The sequence below is a fragment of the Cydia strobilella genome, chromosome 18 (assembly GCF_947568885.1).
Source record: "Cydia strobilella chromosome 18, ilCydStro3.1, whole genome shotgun sequence".
Classification (NCBI taxonomy): domain Eukaryota; kingdom Metazoa; phylum Arthropoda; class Insecta; order Lepidoptera; family Tortricidae; genus Cydia; species Cydia strobilella.
This window is the reverse complement of record NC_086058.1, coordinates 15,034,431-15,054,203: the sequence shown is the minus strand read 5'-3', so window position 1 is coordinate 15,054,203 and position 19,773 is coordinate 15,034,431. Positions and strand designations below refer to the sequence as shown.

Sequence of the window (19,773 nt, the reverse complement as noted above, 5' to 3'; positions counted from 1 at the left end):
CCCAAAGAATCCGAAACATGTCGCCAAAAGCGACTAAAAATAATAGTGAGTAATAAAAACCGTACTGATAAATATTTAGCAGTGCTGAAATACCGTCTTTCCATTCCAAATCCTCCCACTAGGCGTATCCCCTTTACAGTACACACTTTATGGTTTGGATGTATATATTGCAGCCATTTTGTATGAAGAGTTGAAAAGTGCTCCAAGAATAGGTATACTTTGAGTCTCATTTTATGACTTTCTTCTATTCTAATCTAACTCGCTTATACTATCTTATTCCCATATCTTATAGTCGTTTATTAATTAATTTTGCAAACAAGTTCAACCGAGATCAATACAAAAGATAACACATGATCACCAGATTCATAACACATTTTAAAATATGACAGGCAAACATGTGTCGGTACGATACTTTGCGAGCTAAAATAAATGAAAATGAAGTTCAGGTGGCCAATGTGTGTTAAAGTTACTCTTAGGATCTAAGTAGCCAAATATATGTGTAAACAATTAGAAACTTACATTGCTGATCAGCATCGAATCTTTCTCCTGGCAATATGCCTTCGGCACTATGATCCAACTGTCCAGCCGAGTTGCCGTGATCGAGAAGGCAACGGGATTGCACGGTGCTGGAATATAATAGTACATTATGATACAAGTGTGCTAAGTTGGTCATTATACACGAGGCGATATTGTGCGCGCGAGCTGTAAACGAGCGCGCAATAAGAAAGCCGATGTGTGTAATGACCAATGCACACGCGTTTCATACGACGTTTTTCAACACACTTGCGAGAAAACAAAAGAAACTTTCATATTAATCAAATTTTAATAGTTAAAACAGTATTGTGTGTTTCATCTGTCATACTCCTACTGCCGGCCGGCCCTCGCCCCGGCCGCGGGCGGCGCCGGCGGTCGGGCGCGCCCGTGCCCGCCAGCCCGACCAATTAAAGAAGGCTCCCTTTCCATGCATATTATTAGCAATCAGTTAGCTTCTTAACTCAGTCGGATAATATAATGAAAAAGCACGAGTGGAATAATACACTGAAAGAGCACGCGTGTTTAATATCTAGGATTATGAGCCAAAAATCGGTGGAATAAAAACGTCGTTTTGAGCAAGTGTGTTGATAAATCAATTTTGGTCAATTATACGTGCCTACTTCTATTTGATGTAGGTACTAATAGTTATTCCCATAAAATACCAACAGTCACCATCATTGCCTACACGTTATCATCATTATTTTCACAGCAGTTCCTACTTTACCAAAAATTGGTGTTTTCTGAGAACATAATGCACAAATTTATCCAAATCAGTTTTCTAGAAATCGTAAAACATTTAGTATATTTGAATAAAACCGGCCAAGTGCGAGTCGGACTCGCGCACCGAGGGTTCCGTACTTTTTATTAGTATTTGTTGTTATAGCGGCAACAGAAATACATCATTTGTGAAAATTTCAACAGTCAAGCTATCACGGTTCATGAGATACAGCCTGGTGACAGACAGACAGACGGACAGACTGACAACGGAGTCTTAGTAATAGGCTCCCGTTTTTACCCTTTGGGACGGAACCCTAAAAAACAAAGAAAAAAACTATCCCGACGAATTCAGAATGTCTAGATTTTTGAAGTTTGTTAAAAATTGTGAGATTTATCACGTTTGAACTGTTGAAGGTGACAGGTAGTATATTGAATCTGAAGCAGAGACTAAAGAATAATGACATAAAATATTTTGCATAATACAGTCGGAACGGAAATTCTGTACGCTGAAGTAGATGGCGCTCGTTTTGTGGTAACTGAAGTGTCAAACTTACTCCAGGAACTTCTGCAGGTAGTTTTTGCTGCACTGTGACCAAGTAATCTTGCCACTGCCCAGCGTTGGGCTCATAATGTAGGCGCTAGGATCACAGCCGTTGTCTGCTAGGGGGCCATCGTGACGCATTCCAAGACTGAAATCATAATAAAAACGTTATTAGTACAGATTATTAGTTAAAAATTTAAAGATAAGAATTTTTTTAAAGTTTGGTGGATACTAGTAATTGAAGTAAATCAATTTCCTGAATGCCGATAGAATAGAATAGAATAGTTTTATTCGTAAACACACAGACAAAATAACATAGTGAAAATAAAGTGTCACGAAATGGCACCATCTCAGCATGCTGCTGGCTACTTCCAGCGCTGATCTTCCGATGAGACCATCTTGTGACCACTTGATGACCATCAGACAAAATGAAGATATTCACTCCTAGGCAATCTTGGCATCCTCTTTTGTTTTGTGAAACTATTGGCGACCCCAGCAGAATAATTTATGGCCATTGACACTTAAAATGTGCTGGCACATAAAATAGCTTCCACAACTTGGATATCTCGTTCGTCTTAGACCATGTTGATAGGGACTTCATCAGGATATTCTCCTTCTTCTATACATCTCTTTCGACCTTAATCTCTTTAAATTTCTTCCTAGTTATAGTGTTTCATCAAACAACAAGAGTTTAATATAATATCAGGTACTATAAGTTACTTACTTGTGTCCAATTTCATGAGCAACGACGTAGACGCTTTCAAAATGCCTTCCTTCATTGACAGTGCAACTGCTTGTGACCGTGCACATTCCAGCAACTGGTGCTAAACCTAAAATAAGAATACAGATTTACATTTATTTCCTAAATAAAATAAAAATTAACCTCGATATTCGGAAGGTTAATCGAAAAACCACTTCCACAGAAGATCTTAATAGGTCTTTAAGTAATAGCTTTCGACAGCTACGAGCAGCAGTGACAGTTTTTCATTTATTTTATCTACGTTTACAAATCGAGAGAGTTTTGATTTGCTTGTAATATATATAAAAAATCACACTAAAGTTAAAATACTTACCTACAACTTGACTGCTGACTTTCCCATTCTTACTGACTACATAAAGATCCAATCCAGTCAATATCAACGCATGATCCCAATGCAACGGATCCGTATCCCCCGGCGGATTCTCCAGCCTCTGCCACGTGCAGAAATTACTCAAAAACCTGTCTATATCATGCGGCCTCTTCAAATTCGATGGATCCTCGTGAAGAATCTCCAGTCTTTTAAGTATAAAATTTACTGGTCTACCTAATGAAGGATCATGGTATAATAGCTGTACAGCATTGATCATAGCTAGGACAAATCTGACTAACTCCCTCTCTGTATCCTTAGGAAAATTCACAGTCATATGCTTGTACAAATCTCTGTCTATAAACACAGCAGTTTCAACGAACACTGCTGGTAACACAGCCCTCTTTTGTCTTTCTGTTTGCTTTTCTGTTTTTGGGATTAGTTTGTTTATGAACGCTCCTATAGTCTTGTTTCTATGATTTAAGTCTACTTTGAATTCCTCTAGGGTTTTTCTTGTAACTGTTTCTCTTTTTCTCCTATGCTTTGTCCATGTTTTGGCTGGTTCAGGAGCAGCGATTGTGTTAAGACTATCTTTTTCTATGCAAGAGTCTTTGTTAGTTTTGTCAGTGCGTTTGACTATGACGTGCGTTTTTGAGTCTTTTTCGTGGAACCTTTCTGGCAGTGGATGAATTAAATAGTAACTATCATTGGATTTGACTACACCTCTCTGAAAAATTCAATATATTTGTTATGTTTATTCTTATTGCTTGCAATGCAAAATCTGTTTTATCCAAGGCGTTTGTACCATCGCCCACGCCTGTCCATCCGTCGACCTTATGCCTTTTTTAATAAGGTTCACCGATTGACAGTTAAGAGTGTTGCTGTTTGTACGCTAAAAAGAGTGAAACTCGTTTTTTTCCATTAATACATTACAATGAACTCTCTTTGGGGTCGAATTAATCCTCTAGTTTCAAGTTTCGATATAGATTAAGGCCAATACCACCAAATGCGTAACGCAATACGGCCCCTGATTCCTGAGGGCCTACCGCGAAAACCGAAGTTCGTAAATTGCGGGCATGTTTCACCTTTATTCCAATTAAAGCGTAATTAGAGTGACAGAGAATGATGCCCGCAACTCTGCTTTGTTAGACGCCGTGCACACACCAGTTGTAAAGTTTGGAAACTATGGAATCATATCAGACACCGCTTGCAACAAAATCGCAATTATATCACGTGTCTACTGTTTACACAGGGAGCCAAACGAACCCGTGCTGCATTCAGTACGCGACAAATGTTTTTAGGCTATTAAAATTTAAAATGTTTCATTATCATTTATTTTATACTCACCACATCATCACACACAAACAACGCAGCACTCACACTCCTATACCAGCACTCCTCATCCTCAAGCCCCACCGCCTCCGTTCCATTCGCCCATCTCCTCATCACGAGGAACTGAGGGTCGAGGAGGTAGTGTCGAGCCGGCGTGAGGTCCAAGTGCTGGAGAATGGGGGATGAGCGCTTGCGGTGGTGGTGGACGATCTCGAATTGAGCATCTGTGAAAAAAAATCGGAAACCTGGATTCTGAACGCGAGTACCTTGAGTTGAATTGAAGCATTTAACATATGATGTTGGCGCAAGATGTTAGGGATTCCCTGGACGGCGCGTTAGTACGCGGACGGAATTAAAAGTCCAGTGCTTTCATCGTCATCATTTGCCTCCAGAGGATACCTTTACTTTGGACACGTGACCAGACGGGAGACAGATAATATGGAAAAGTGCATTGTGGATGGCATGATGGGTGGAGGACATCCACCAACACGCTGGGTAGATATTGTAAAGAAGGCCTGCCAAGGATCTACACAGTCGCCTATTATTAGGAAGGTGGTAAATCGTCAAGAATGGAGAGCCTTGGTTCACAAAACAACGACCTCATTGGTTCGCGCGCGACCCTGTGTCATGAGGGCAGGAAGAAAAAGAAAGAAAAAATAATACATTAAGACATTTTCGGTTTAAGCGTTTGTCCTCGTCTGTATTTTTATGCTGAACGAGGATTATATTTTTAAATCCTATGTATAGCTTGTGTTGGTGAAGTCTGGCGTTATTTCTATTTGTTAGAAAGTGACAAAATTTAACAGTTTTCTAAGAGATTGCTAAGTTTAATAAATAAGAGAATAATAGATGGCACCTCTCTACTATAATCAATAACTATGCTTTTCCTAACAATGGATGACCATTTAGGTTTTTACACAAGTAAGGAATTTTTACCATTGTGATTGGCACCAAATAGGAATATCTTCTCTGACTCTGTGAGATGCACCAACAGCTGCTGCGAGTGTTCCTGAAACAACGAAAGAGAAATGTTATGACAGTCGCTATCAGCGGTGTCAGCATGGTTACATTTTTATCACCTCGCACTTACCTACTTGTTAGAACGTGACAGGCATGGTGACAGGCGATAAAAATGCTACCGTGCTAAGCCCGCAGATTAATCATAAAACGGCCATCATCTTGACACAGTTGACCGTTTATACCTAAACCTTACAGCGATGGGATAAGGTTTACTGATCTAAGAACTACTGAGGTAGGTACTACTGATTTGCCGTCGAAAAATATCCAAAATTGCGAAATTTCCCACATGCGGAATCTAAACTTCGTACCTATATATTTTTTTGGGAAACAATTTTTGCTTTCCATAATGACAATTTATCTATCTTGTGAAAATATTGAGAAAATGATCTACTTTTTTAAAATTTCTTAACTTTTCGAAACTTGAACATCTTACTAAGGACATTTAAGTCGTTTAGACATACAGGAATTCAAAATATTTCCACCGAAATCTTATCTTATCCACTTCCAGACTAGGAAACATCATCCCAAGTTCCGTATATGTGTAAAGTCAAAGTTTTCAACTAATTAACCTTGCGTGTCTAATTACAAACGACTATTGTCTGATATGAGCGACCTCGGCATAAAAATTTGACAATGGCTCTCACGCTTGGCGTCTTAGCAATGAGATCGATAAGTGATAGAATTTTTGTCTATTGTCATGTCAGTGAGCATTTGATGGACGTGGTTATCGCGTGATAACGATAGAGTGGCAGATTTTAATACCGCTCGATGTAGTCGACTTAGGACAGCAAACGGTACATTTTATGAGAAAGAGAAAAAAAATTTTTAAAAATTTGTGCTCGGATGGTTGAGAAAATTGGGTGGTAGACATTTGTTTATCCATTTATTTATCGACGTAGGAAATCTTTGTGCTTATTGGAGACCGTGATCTAAACATGTCTAAACCAAAAAATTGATTTCATTCGTTTAGTCATAGTAGAAACCTACTTAGATAATTTAATTTCAACAGACTCTAATGCATTCCCTTCTTCAAAATATACGAATTTCTAAAATTTATTTGTGATTTGGAGCTTATCTTTTATTTCTTTCGTTCAACATTTAGCAAACAAATCATTATTAGCTTATAATGAACAAATTAATTAAAGATACATTTCACTTATCTGTTGATGCTGCTACTAAAAATGCTAGTCACACTACGTAATTGTACCTATCTATATTTAAAACTTTTCTCCTCTTCTTTTCTTTTTAAGTAGCAAGCTTTCTAGAAAAGCTCTTAAAAAGCCATTAAGTGTAATTATGTTTGACTACCGACTGCTTAGTGGCGAAAATTGTTTATACACTGGTAATTCTGTAAGTAGGTACGGTCGAATATTTTAATTTATGACCCGTTTCGTACATTGTCACAATCAATATGAAAGTCGCTAGAGACCTGGTGCAAAATGGGTCCGAAATTAAAATCTTTAACTGTACCTAATTTCACATAGTAGTAGTTTACTACCAATGTGATTTTCACGACAGATTTTTCTTTACAGAATCAGTGGTGAAGTGGTAAGTAGATACGGTGTAATGATACAGTTTAGGAAAAGTTTGGGATGTATGGGATGAATACAGTTTACACCTTTTAACTTTGAGTAGCAATGTGAGATACGAGAAATTTTCAAAGTAGTGCCGATATAGAGATAATTTTCTAGAATCTAGATCATAGACATTAGGTCTGACATTATCTAGAACTTAGAACACTTATGGCACGTCATCCCGCGATCCGAATTACTCTTGTTTCGGTTAATTTCCGTCCAGAATTCCAGATTAGCGGGGAAAGTGCATAATTGCCGTCCGCGCCGAGGTCACGATGGTCGCGTGACTTGCGCACGAGTCGAGTACTCGATCGAACCAGAATAACGAGACCTCGAGATTCGTAGTCTCCATCCAGTACGGATATAATGATACGCATTGAAGCATTGGAGATTGTGGGCTTACTCTCATATCAGACTGATATTTAGCTGTCATTCAAATATTGCGCATTTTGCTCGTACTTGTCCGTACATGTAATGGCGTAAGCGAGACGCACGATAACTAAATAACATGATTACAATATAATTCTAATGTCTAACGTCCGAATTGGCCTGCTAGTACACTAGGCTTTAATACTGGGTACAGATGTAGTGCATAATTGTTTTCCATCGTATTTTCTCGGAAACGTTCGTATTCGTCATGCTACTTCAGTCGACGTCAGTACTTTTTGTACCGAGACTGACTGGAATAGCAAGACATGTTAGTACGTTTCCGTGAAAATACGATGGTAAATAATTATGCACTACAGGCTGTAGGTGATCGATCATCTCTCTAACTCTGCTTTCGGAATTACTCCCCTGAACAATGAAAGTTTTGCGCGCCGGTAACTCTTGCGCAATATTGGGATCTATGGGCTAAAGATCGAGAGATAAATCATTGGAGCGCTCTTATGAATAACAAGTGTTATTAAGTAACAGTTTGCAAACAATTTTCATTAGTACTGTTGAGGTATAAGTTATGCAATGTGAAAACAACAATTAAAATTTAATTTATATCATTACCGGGTCTAAGGCGATTAAATTTCATTATTTTACCTTTTTTCCGACGTTTCAGCTAGGTTACACTAGCTGTTGTCAATGAGGGCTATCGTTTTTTTGCTCACCAGTTGGCGCCTCTGTTGATGGTGGTCCAAAAGACTATAGAACAGCTGTCAGTCATTGAAGTGACAAGTGACATTTGACATTTCGAACTATGGAAAAGACCACCATCTACACTAGCGCCCCTAGCGGCGAATTCATACGCGTTAGCCCTCATTATGTGTACAAAACGCGAGAGTTTAAAGTGTTATAATATGACAAGTAAAATTTGTATTTAAATTTGTGAAAATATGATAATTTTAAAACTCCCTACGTTTTGTAGGTTTAATTCGTGCGGTAATAGAGTCGGACCAAGTTAACTCTGCATTTGACAACGTATAGAAGGACACTTTCCTTTGTTCAGTTCAAATATGTGTCAATTAGAGGGTCTATAATAATTTCAAACAAGAGAAATAAAATAATAATAAATAAATAATACGGTATCGTGTTCTGATTAGGGCAAAGTAGAAAAAAATATTTTCACGCGAAAAATGTTTGGCGCCATGGAATTTTTTTTCTTCTTTTTCTTCCTAATCAGAACACGATACCGAATAGGTATGCCCTTAAACGGAACCCCACTATTTTTATTACAGCTCGTTAGTCGCTGCAGCGACAGAAGTCTGTCAGCGTCAAAACATCAGCGTTATTTATGTTCAAAGAATTATAATATAATGCTTATAAAATACTTAAGATTAAAAAAAAAATATAATGATAAGTCTGCGCAATGTTAGCTTGGCCTTACTATGATCCTACGACGGCAGTACCTAATGATTGTTTCGGTGACTTACATATACATTACATATGTATATGACTTACATATACTCGTTTTGCCTAAATATCTAAGTTTAATCTCAGTACGCTAACCTTAGTCCCAAACTGCGTACATCCGACAAAACTGATCCCCGCTCGCCTTGGCACCGTCCATTCACGATTAGTTCAGCTCTGTACAGGAACTTAACCTAGTGACCTTACAAAGTTATGCTTTATATGGGATCTGGGTGGGTGATGTGGGATTAAATATATCTAGGTTTAACGGCCTCGTAGCCTAGTTGGTATATAGGTAGTGATCCTGGTTCAAATCCTGATATTGTATTTATTTGTGTGCTTCCTCGCACAACGTATCACAGCATTGTGATACAGCGAGGAAATGCCGCCCGCATCCTTGTTACAATACAATGCCTCAAAGGTCTATTTTATATTTAACCTAGTTATTAATTTCGTTTACGTAGCACCACTGTATATATCTTGTATGTAAATAATTAGCTCAAGGTAGTAAATGTTCTTGGAAATGTTAAAATAGCTTCTGTTTTTAAAATTGTTTACCTGTTATTAGCTAGACCACCCTGCCGCACCCTGAACTCCTGCCAATAAGTCATGTCCTCATGCCTATTCTCAATTAGGTTTTAGAAGGTTTTCAGCCCATCCGCACTGTTAGATTTGACCCCCGTTCACCTTGGCGCATGGCGTCTATTCACGATTGGTTCCGTAGCTCCGTGTATACAGAGGGAATTTGGGCACAAGGCTATACGGGCTTTAGGAATTGGGGCTTCCAGTCACGACAATGGGACAAGAAAATATACATGTCATACAACACCGCGTGCCTCATTTTGCTGTAGATAGCGCCGTTTATTTTAGCTTTAAGGTGACGTTTGTGTTTGTAACAGTGGTCAGAAGAAATCAAATCATCAATCTTAGCGTCTTAAAAATTAATATCTAAAACTTCACAAGTTTTTTTATGCACTTGCGCGTAAAGCTTAGTTCAGAACAAAATATAGCGTTATCTACACAGGCTGGCGTGTCTCACTCCGCGATTTCATCGCGTCTCTTACACTGCGGCGGCCTCAATTTTGAGGTTTTGCTATAGTAATTGCCGCACACTGATATGGAACGGACGCCTGCACGCGCTTGCGCCGCCTTGCGCGTAGTAGTCGCGTTTTGTTAGGGAGTGAATCTTCTGTACCTAGTACTATTATATATTCTGTCATGTGACATAGGTGAGGCACTTGGCGTTGTTTGTAGTTCACAAGTCTGTACATTTTCTTATCCCTGGTCACACGGAATGGCTGATATTTTGTCACGTGTGGTAATGCAGATTTGTACCTATTATTATACGTATTCCAATCGGGAAATGTTGAACTGTCTTGTGGGGTTTCTAAATGCTTAAAGGTACTTGATGATAAATTAAATAGCTGGAAATATCTGGGTTTATTGAGTGGCTTTCAATATGTATATTTAATAAGATCAAACGTAAAAAAACTCAACTTTAGGAAAAAAGCTTTGTTGGGCTAAAAGCATTATTAGTACCTTAGTGAAATAATGCATAGGCAGTCGTACCTTGTCATAGTGATAGTCGCATATGAAAGTCGCTAGAGACCTCGTACAATTGTCACTGTGACAAGGTACAAAATGGGTCGGAATTTTTTTTTTGACTGTACATCTAAAAGTTAACGAACTTTTTTTTCAAATGGAGATAATTCTATACAGTTCTCTGTCAAAATTATTTGCTACAGTCTTATCATATGTCCCTTTTCATTAAGCTATTAGAAAATGGTAGATTTTTTTGCGCTTAATCTGATCTGCTTCTTTTGCATTGACTTCCGTGGCGAGGCCGAGGCTTACATGCTCCAGAGTTGCTCTACTATCTAGTATGCAAGTGATCTGTGGCCCTATGCCCTATCAGACATCCGGCACTTTTGTCTGCGCACAATTATGTGCGTATGCGCTGGTGTGAGACCTAAATAAGGCTGTGTACACACCGACACAATTTAGACCTAACTTCAAATGAACTTTTAACGAGACTTCTTTTGTAATGATAGTTATGCAAGGGACAGTAGATGGCACCAGGGCTATAACCGCGAAAATCGAAGTTCGCAAATTGCGGGCATTTTTCTCTGTCACTATAATTACGCCTTCATTGGAGTAAAAGAGAAAGATCCCCGCAATTTGCGAATTTCGGTTTTCGCGGTAGCCCCACAGATTAAACAATTAAATTTCCGACCGACTTCGTACCTTGTCACAGGGACACACCATTTTTGTATTTTTCTGCTGCGTTACCGTACAAAATGTAACTTTTATCTGATCAATTTGTTAATTTTAATTTAAAATACTTATGTACCTAAGGGGTCATCCATTAATTACATCACACGTTAATCAGTGTTCTAAAAGTTGGTTCCCCCAACTGACAGTTCGTAACCCCTATTACGAAAGGCACAAGGTCCACCGATGGACAGTTAAGACTGCTGCTGTAGGTACCGAGTGAACTTGTGTCATATGCTATGATATGTATAACCTCGTTAGGCTAACTGCCTTGTCTCATACAATGATTAAGCACCGTAATTTGCACGTTAAATCTTAACGCGAAATCTTCAAGGGCGAATCAATAAAAAAAATGCTAATTGCTTGAAAATCTAGGACTTGATAGCAATAAAAACCCTAGGCATTTAAGTTCTGTCGCATTCTGTTTATATTGTACAGATGCTAAAATGAAATTGACAGCGCAATTCGGGAAATGAATTAGAGATTCACTGGATATGAAATAGTAAAGATACGTGACGTTCTAAGGCAAAAGGTACCTTATGGCGGCTGGCGCTGACGTCGCATAGCGCCGCAAATTATTGCGAAATTGGAGCGGCTTTAATAATAGCGTAAGCGCCAACTGCCATAAGGTACCTTTGCTCGTGGGACGTCACATATCTTTACTATTTCTTATGCAGTCAATCTCTAATTCATTTCCCGAATCGCGCCGTAACACTCCAATTTGTCTTATCGATTTGTCATTGACCGAGCGTTAGCGAAGGTCTCCGTTTCAGCTTGGGCAAACATGCTTTCGTATGTCCGGATGTTCTTCTCTACAGGTCGCAATTAAGCCTCATGCATGAAGCTTATGACCGAAATTTTTGTATAGGGGTGTTTGTTACCGTTATATCATGTCACAAATGCATTACCGTTATTAAATTATCATTTAATTGCTTAAAAAAAAAAAGTACAAAAATTTGCCCAAGAAAAGCTAGTAAGCGAAACGTCACGTGACGTCACGCGTTCGACAGATTAGTTCACAAGTGTCATTAGTAGCAAACGTCAGTTCGACCGTCCAACGTGTGACGTCATCACGCTCTGTCGAATTCGCGCCAAAAATTATGAGCGTTTCAACCGAACATTCTACCATGAAATTGGTAGGATAATAAACCTGATATCTACATATTGGCACAGTGTAAAAAGTATACAGTGGACCGACGACTTTGACGTGTACCGAGCTACTAACAATGGCGATGTATGCAGCTCGGGTACGCGCGGTACACCCCTCGCCCCTCGCACCCCGCATGATTGCCCTGTCTAGATGGCTTCGTCGAATGACTGTATTGTTTTATAGACTGATATTGGGTAGGTAGTAAGATTGGACAATCAAACTGTTAATTTAGCAATTTACTGCGCATGCGCAATCATTATGCTTTGTACCAATTTTAGACTACCACACACACACAGCACAGTATCATAGCAGTCTTAAAACAGAGACGTTTACGGTGGTTGGGGCACGTGCACAGGATGGAGCCCTCTCGTTTGCCACGTCAGACTCTCCTGAGCGAAGTAGCGCTCGCGAAACGACCGCTTGGGCGACCAATGCTTCGTTTTAAGGATTGCGCAAAGCGAGATATGTTGTCCTTTCGGATCGATCCCACCGACTGGGAAAGGGAGGCTGATGACCGCGACCACTCGAGGAAAACCCTGGGCAAGGGAGCAGCTGCACACGATGAAGCATGGCTTGAGACCTCCTTCACACTAGGCGAGCACTAAGACACCAGCGCGCTGATTTCCCACCTTCATCACCGGGCATAACATTCTCTTGCCCGCTATGCGGTCGCGGCTGCCGCTCTCGCATTGGACTTACTAGTCATTTACGTAAGTGCCGCAGTGTTAGGGAAGCTGTTTAAACCATCATTTAATTGATGTTGAAGGCTAATGATGATGATGAATTTTAGACTGAAACTACATTTCAGCTGGACGAATTGGGTCAATCGAAATGTGCAGATTTTAGTCGCGACCGTCAATAGCATTGCGGCTTGCATTTAAAAAATAACCTGTTTATAACTATTTCAAAACGATAGCGTAAATAGTTCTCGAGATATTTAGCGATGTGATGTGACAGACAGACGGACGGACAGTCTTACTATAAGGGTACCTTTTTGATACGGAACCCCAAAAAATATTTATATTCATACAGGATGTTCTAAGACCTCTGGATAACTTAAAACGAAATATAGGAAATATTTGATGTCTTGATGTTGATATTTAGGAGTTAAACACTTATTTACGTTTGTTAATATTATACCTTGTCCTAAAGTCTTCTACAAATCGCTACAAAAATCTACAAATCGTTTTCTCGCCGTATGCAAATAAGAAAAACCTAGCCACACAAATCAAACATAATTATTGACCTAAACAATTGTTTGTTCTGTATCGAGTTATCGACCATCTGTAAGCTCGCTTGTTAAACGATGCATTGTTTTGGTGTGTTTATCTTTAATTATATCTTTGATCGTCCTTGGATTTTGTATGAACCATCTTTAATGAGGTTTTTGAGGGTTTTTGTACTTAAGCAAGTTTCTTGGCATATTTCTAGATTTTCCTGTAACGTTCAACCTGTCTGTGCCTTATTTTGCTTGCTGATTATTCCTGTGTGTGCTAGCACTCATGATTGTATGTGTGTGTCGGAAAAATTAGCTAAGCACGAGTCGGATTCGCGCTTCGGAGTTTCAGTACACAGTTACCCTTTGGGTACGGAACCCTAAAAATATCTAAAATAGCGCATGGCTACTCAGAAAGACTAAATGGAATGGTCTATAATTAATGTAATTACATTAAACACAGATATTTTTATCACCTAGAACTAGATAACCTAGAAACATTCAAACATTACAAATACCATAAGGTCCCACGAAACTAATGCTAACCTAGTTCCCACTCGTGGCATACTAGCGCTTATTGCTAATTGCATAAGAATGTTTTTTGCTAACTTTAATTAGAATTGTGCAAAATCGCACATGTGCTTGCTCGGGTTTATAGATATATCTGAAATGGATCACGCAAACGTATTAAGTTTTATTACGTTTAAACGTTTTAAATTGTATTAAGTTCCTGATTGCATAGTTTAATATTACAATACTTACTTTATTTTTTCTCATTCTGGAATTCTAATATGTAATTGACATGTGTGTAAGTATATTATCTCCTTAGGTACATAATAGTAGATTGTGTCACGAGGGAGCAAAATTACATATTTACGGCGAGGGCGTACATTGAATTCTATAATTGAATACTGAGCGTAGTACTGCTCTGTCGGATTGGTGGCGGAAGATTATTCCAGCACTTCGTGGCAGCGTAGCGAAAGCTGCCACGGAATGCATCGGTTCTGTGCCTTGGGCATAGTAGTCTACTGGGACCATTTGTCTTTCTTATCACTAAATACATCTGTAACTTCGCGAAGCACAATGCGACGTCTATTAAAATATTATGTCTGTGCTCGGCTGCCATAATTGTGCGCGTGCACATGCCAAAATTAATTCACGGCTTAAGACAAAGACATTGAGTAAACTTGCAACCTACTTGTAGCGTTTGTTTTACTTCGACATGTTTTATGTCTTTGTGAAATTAAAGATGCCCACTGACAGTCCGCCGGACGATAACGGCCTGTCAGTTGTTCGGAACTGTCAAATTTTTGTTCTATCTGACAGGCCGATATCGTCCGGCGGACTGATAGTCAGTGGGCCATTTGAGTTATGCAGAATTGGGTAAAATAAGACGGCCTGGTTCTAGTCAGAACCACTATTTTGAATTTCATTCGATATCGTAACGTGCGTTCGCGTTTGCGTTATATCAAAGATAGATATAACTCCGTAATAGATGGATACAGTCTAAGGAAAAAAACGTGCCTCGAAAATCAAGAAAATTTGATTCTCGTTCAGAGGGCGCTACTAGCTTTGGCCTACTGTCGTTTAGATGGCGTTGACGGTTTCGTTTGTTATTTAACAATTTTAACGCATATCACTGAAAGAACATTGGTCAAAATCATAAAAATAATTAATGCAAATAAAAAATATCATTTATCCATATTTAAATACATTTTATCGTATTTTTATAAATCTTCATTTTTAGTTTTAAAGTGTGTCGACAGATGGCAGTGAATTTACTGGGGTTACAAAATTTACTATAACAGTACCGCTCTAGTATAAGTTACTCTATGGTTATATCTATTTTTTTATGGGATTTTGAACAGCCAAGCGGGACATTTTGGAAACTCAAAATCCTTATACAGAATGACACTTCACGCAAACGCGTACGTTACGTAAGGCTATCAAATGAAATAAATGTAATCTAGAGTCTAGATATAAATGTAATTGCTAGTTTACTACTCCTACTCGCAAAACTTGTTGGCAAACCTCGGAAACAGGGTCTAGATAATCAATGGGTTTGAGGTAATTTAAGGTGAGGCTAGTTCAGAATGTTTGTCTGTGTATGGAAGCTAACATTTTTTATTATCTATTATAAAAATGTTATGGTCGTTAATCTTAGTGTAAGATTACTATGAAAGCTAAGTTTGTGATTTCAAAAATTAAATTTGTCAAAATCGTGCCAAAAATTAAAAGAACTAGTTACCTACTAACTTTACTTAAACAAAAAATAAGTTAACATTTCAAAGCCCTTTTTGCGTTTTTGTAGGACGAGTACCGTGTTTAGGCCTTGAAAGCTTGCTTACTTTTTCTACGAGAACTAAAATAATACTTTTGTTACTATAAAACACAAAATTAGGTAAGTATCTCAGTAGACAAAAAAAAATACAAAAGACATCAGCGCACTCCTTATTCATTAAATACTAGCGCGTCGATGTCTTTTGTTTTATCCTTTGGCGACACGTGATTGGTCGAATTCATTACAGTCCAGTAATTTTTACATGTTCATGTGATCAGCTGACTGACTTCCCACTGCAATAAAACCGGCTGACTATTTTTTTATTCATTACAGTATCTAAACTATCATCTGACAAAGTATCAACCGGGAGGCGATAATTAACAATATATCAAAGGGCGGACAGCGGACACGCTATACATCAAAAATAGCTAGCGTTTCTATGTGTGAACGGCATGTCTGTATCTGTACACGCGTCATGCGTCATAGTGTAAGTTGCTTAAAAACAGTACTGAGCGGCCGGCAAACGGCCGTCAATCTGCTGTCGCGGGGCGAAGTAATTCGAGTCGGGGCGGGGCGGTCCGTGGCCGTTATGTATGATAATACTATTAATTATTCTGTGGATATATGCTCATGGCTCGCGGTCCATAACTTTGTTGCATTTGCTATGTTTATATGTAAACATAGCAAGTGCAACAAACTTATTAATTCCTAGTATTACAGGTAATGATAGTGGAAACAAGTTGACACAGCTGCCTAACAATTTACCTTTAGATTTATCAGTTCAACTTGCATTTTCTCTAGAACAGGTTTATTTTCTCTATCTGGAATGCCTACTGACGGTTTAGTTATTTTAGAATTCCTTAGGATAATAAAATGAAAGTTTTAGCTTAAGTTCGAGGTTAAAAAGCGTTTTCTATTAAGCGTGCAAGCCCTTTTAGGGCCACTTGCACCATTCACTAACCCGGAGCTAACCGGTTAAACCTGGAGTTACCATGGTTGCCAGTACAATTTGGCACTGGGTTAACGGTTTAACCGGTTAACCCCGGGTTAATGGGATGGTGCAAGTGGCACTTAGTGTCAATATAATGACATAACACTTTTCTTCGCTTGACAGTTCACAGCCTATTGAACAAGAAAGAAAACATGTCGTCACGTTACAAATAACCAAACAATTATAACTGATTTAGACCCAGTTCTACCCTACTTACACACGCAATATCAACTTTACCACAATTCATTTAAGGTTCAAAATTTAATGGTTATTAATGCAGTCAAAAGGCAAATATGACTGCTGCAGCAAAAGCCACAGTTTTACGCTATTCACAAATACAAATAAGACTTTGTTGCTATGCAAATATGATTTAAAATTGAATAGCAATGAACACTTTAAAGAGGCGTAAATGAATGCTGCAATTAACTTCAAAAGTGTTCGATGTTCAATGACCATTACGACCTATAAAGTGGTTCGACCCAAAAACATACGAATTTGAACCTTCTTCCAAATACATATAAGTAACTAAATGTACATATTTATGAGTAAAGGCTTGCGCAAGTCGTGTTAGTATTTTATATTTCTGTATAATTTGCATGTAAGGAAACTCATTTGAAAAAGGTCTTGCAATAATGCCAGAATAGGTTTGTACTAATAAATAATAAAATAAAAATAAAAATAATTTATTTTCAGACAGTTACAGTCCATAGTTGTTAGTCTTAACTTACACTAATAATGCGTAAAGGGGCCCACTAACTATCAGTCCGCCGGACGATATCGGCCTGTCAGTTAGAACAAAAATTTGACAGTTCCGAACAACTGACAGGCCGATATCGTCCGGCGGACTGTTAGTCAGTGATGGGCCCCTTAAAGGGGAGTGATTCTACATTGCATTTTGACATATAGTGATATTGCAAATGTTTTAACGTGGTCGCAACGTATATGCTATCCTCTAAGAACAAATTAAATTATTTTCTCCGATGAAAATATTTTAATTTGTGGTTTTTCAAGTAGACACACTACTATTTAAACTATAAACTCCAGCTTCCAGCTTCCAGCTCTGGACACTGGAGGCTTTGGTCATTTTTTCCTTCGTATATGATATTTATTTCAGTTTGTATATGCTATCCAAGGTTTTTGTAAACACTTCACGAGTCTAGACTGTGATGGTTTCATTTATTCTCCATTTTTTTACTTGATGCCGGCTGTACACACTCGTCGAGAGACCCCGAGACAAGCCGAGAACATGTGTGTACATGCTCCTTTCTCGTCTCGCTCTTCCTTGTCTCGTCTCGCGCTTCTCCGATTGGATCGGAGCGCTGCCGAGAGGTTCTCGACGTGTGTGTACACCCGACATGAATAATGATAAAAAGAACCGCAGGTGGCTTATGATTGATAACCACAAAAAATTCAGACCACAATGCATTGTATTTATTATGAATACTCAATGAGTTAATGCCTAAACTGATAAAAAAATCGGGTCAGATCAGAGTTCCATTCCAATCACAAACCACACACAACTAACTGGTTAAACTAATCAGTATAACAGACCAATCTGAACGTGCACTGACATCAAACCGATATTAGGATAATATTGGAATCATATCAGTTATCTGACATTCGCGCGAGCGTTATTATAGGATCCTTCATTTTTTTATATTTTTATTTTTTTTATTGGTATTACATGATCCTAATGTACCTAGCTAGGTATCCGCGTAGTCAGGCCGCGGGGGCGCGCCCGGGCGCCACCTTCAGTGGTCAGGTCACGCACACTACTACAATAAACATTACAAAGTATTATTTTTATTATTTTATTATGCCTACACATACGCACATAAACATGTATTATCGGTCCGACAGCTCACGGGGGGCTCAGACGCCTCCGACATGGCTGAATTTATCGGAAGCGCCTTTCCGATATCGGATGTCGGAAGACTCGGAAGGCGCCTATGACAAGAACAGCTGTAGGAGAGTGCCATTGGTATTAAGTCCTTTTTCGCGTTGTCTATCGTCTTTTAGTAATAATGAATTATTAAACCCATATTTCTTACAGTTTACTTCTTTCGACATATCGGATCGGACAATGTGAAAACGCTCTTATACTTCTGCGGAAAAGTTTGAGCGAAACATCTGATATTTTAATAGGCGGGGGTCAAAGCATTAAACATTCTTAACCCTTATTAAAACGGCATAAAAACTATCAATAGTCAGTTAGGGGCCACTTGCACCATTCACTAACCCGGGGTTAATCGGTTAAACCTGGAGTTACCATGGTTACCAGTACAATTTGACACTGGGCAAACGGTTTAACCGCTTAAACCCCGGGTTATTGGGATGGCGCAAGTGGGTCTAAGAGTGTTACTGTCAGTACACAATGCTATTCATGAATATTTCGTTCCGCCATGATGAAATGTATTGACAAAAAGTATTTGCTTTCGTGTTACGATTGTTCTGAATATGTCAACTACTTAATTGGCTTGCATGTTTGCCTATTATTTGATAAGATATTGCAAACAGATTGAACAACTTATTTACTTACAAAGTGGCTAAAAAATAAGTGCATTCCCGTTGCCAGGGAGGTTTTTGGATTATACTGAGCAATTTTTGCTATGGGACCAACCCCGAAATCGCGAAAAAAAAATTGGCATTTTGACTGGTCCATTTGCTATGGGAGGCACTTTATTTTTTAGCCACCGTCTATAAATTTAAATTTTACCCATCTCAAAAAATATAGCACCTTTTTACAAGCTTTTATTTATATTGCAATGTTTTTTTGTAATATGTTTGTCGGGTCAAATCTCGCAAGTTAAATTAGACACACTTCCCATTGTTCGAATGAGCTGGAATTTCACATACTTACTTACTCCGTTGGCTCAGCGACCCAATTTTTCCCTTTTCACGTTCCGATCCTCATCCATTCTCTCAAGATGGCCCAACCAACGGAGTCTGTGAGCTTTAGTCTCTCCCATGATGTTAGGTTCAGCCACTAGGTCTTCAATCTCATGGTTCCTAAGGACTGTCCAGCTTCCATCCGGTCTTATTTTGGGGCCCAGTAACTTACGGAGGATCTTCCTCTCGGCCACTAGCAGCACATTTTCTTCCTTGAGTGCCAGTGTCCACGCTTCGCATCCACATACATACATAAATAAATATATGTATAGGGTGGGCCAGTGATAAATTCTCTTTTCGTATTGACGTCTTGCATTTATCATTGGCCCACCCTATATAAATATTATAGGA

The 19,773-nt window shown here is 38.8% G+C and overlaps 1 protein-coding gene across 1 annotated transcript in view; it reads right to left on the bottom strand.

Moving 5' to 3' along the window:
• The window catches only part of LOC134749336 (A disintegrin and metalloproteinase with thrombospondin motifs 16-like), a 58,662-nt gene that overhangs the window by 9,193 nt on the left and 29,696 nt on the right, over window positions 1–19,773 (bottom strand). The window contains exons 2-7 of the mRNA XM_063684254.1: window positions 5,128–5,200; window positions 4,207–4,415; window positions 2,866–3,586; window positions 2,517–2,622; window positions 1,806–1,940; window positions 520–626 (exon numbers count right to left, since the gene is read on the bottom strand). Coding sequence (XP_063540324.1) covers window positions 520–626; window positions 1,806–1,940; window positions 2,517–2,622; window positions 2,866–3,586; window positions 4,207–4,415; window positions 5,128–5,200 — 1,351 coding nt within the window. The remainder of the gene's footprint in view (window positions 1–519; window positions 627–1,805; window positions 1,941–2,516; window positions 2,623–2,865; window positions 3,587–4,206; window positions 4,416–5,127; window positions 5,201–19,773) is intronic.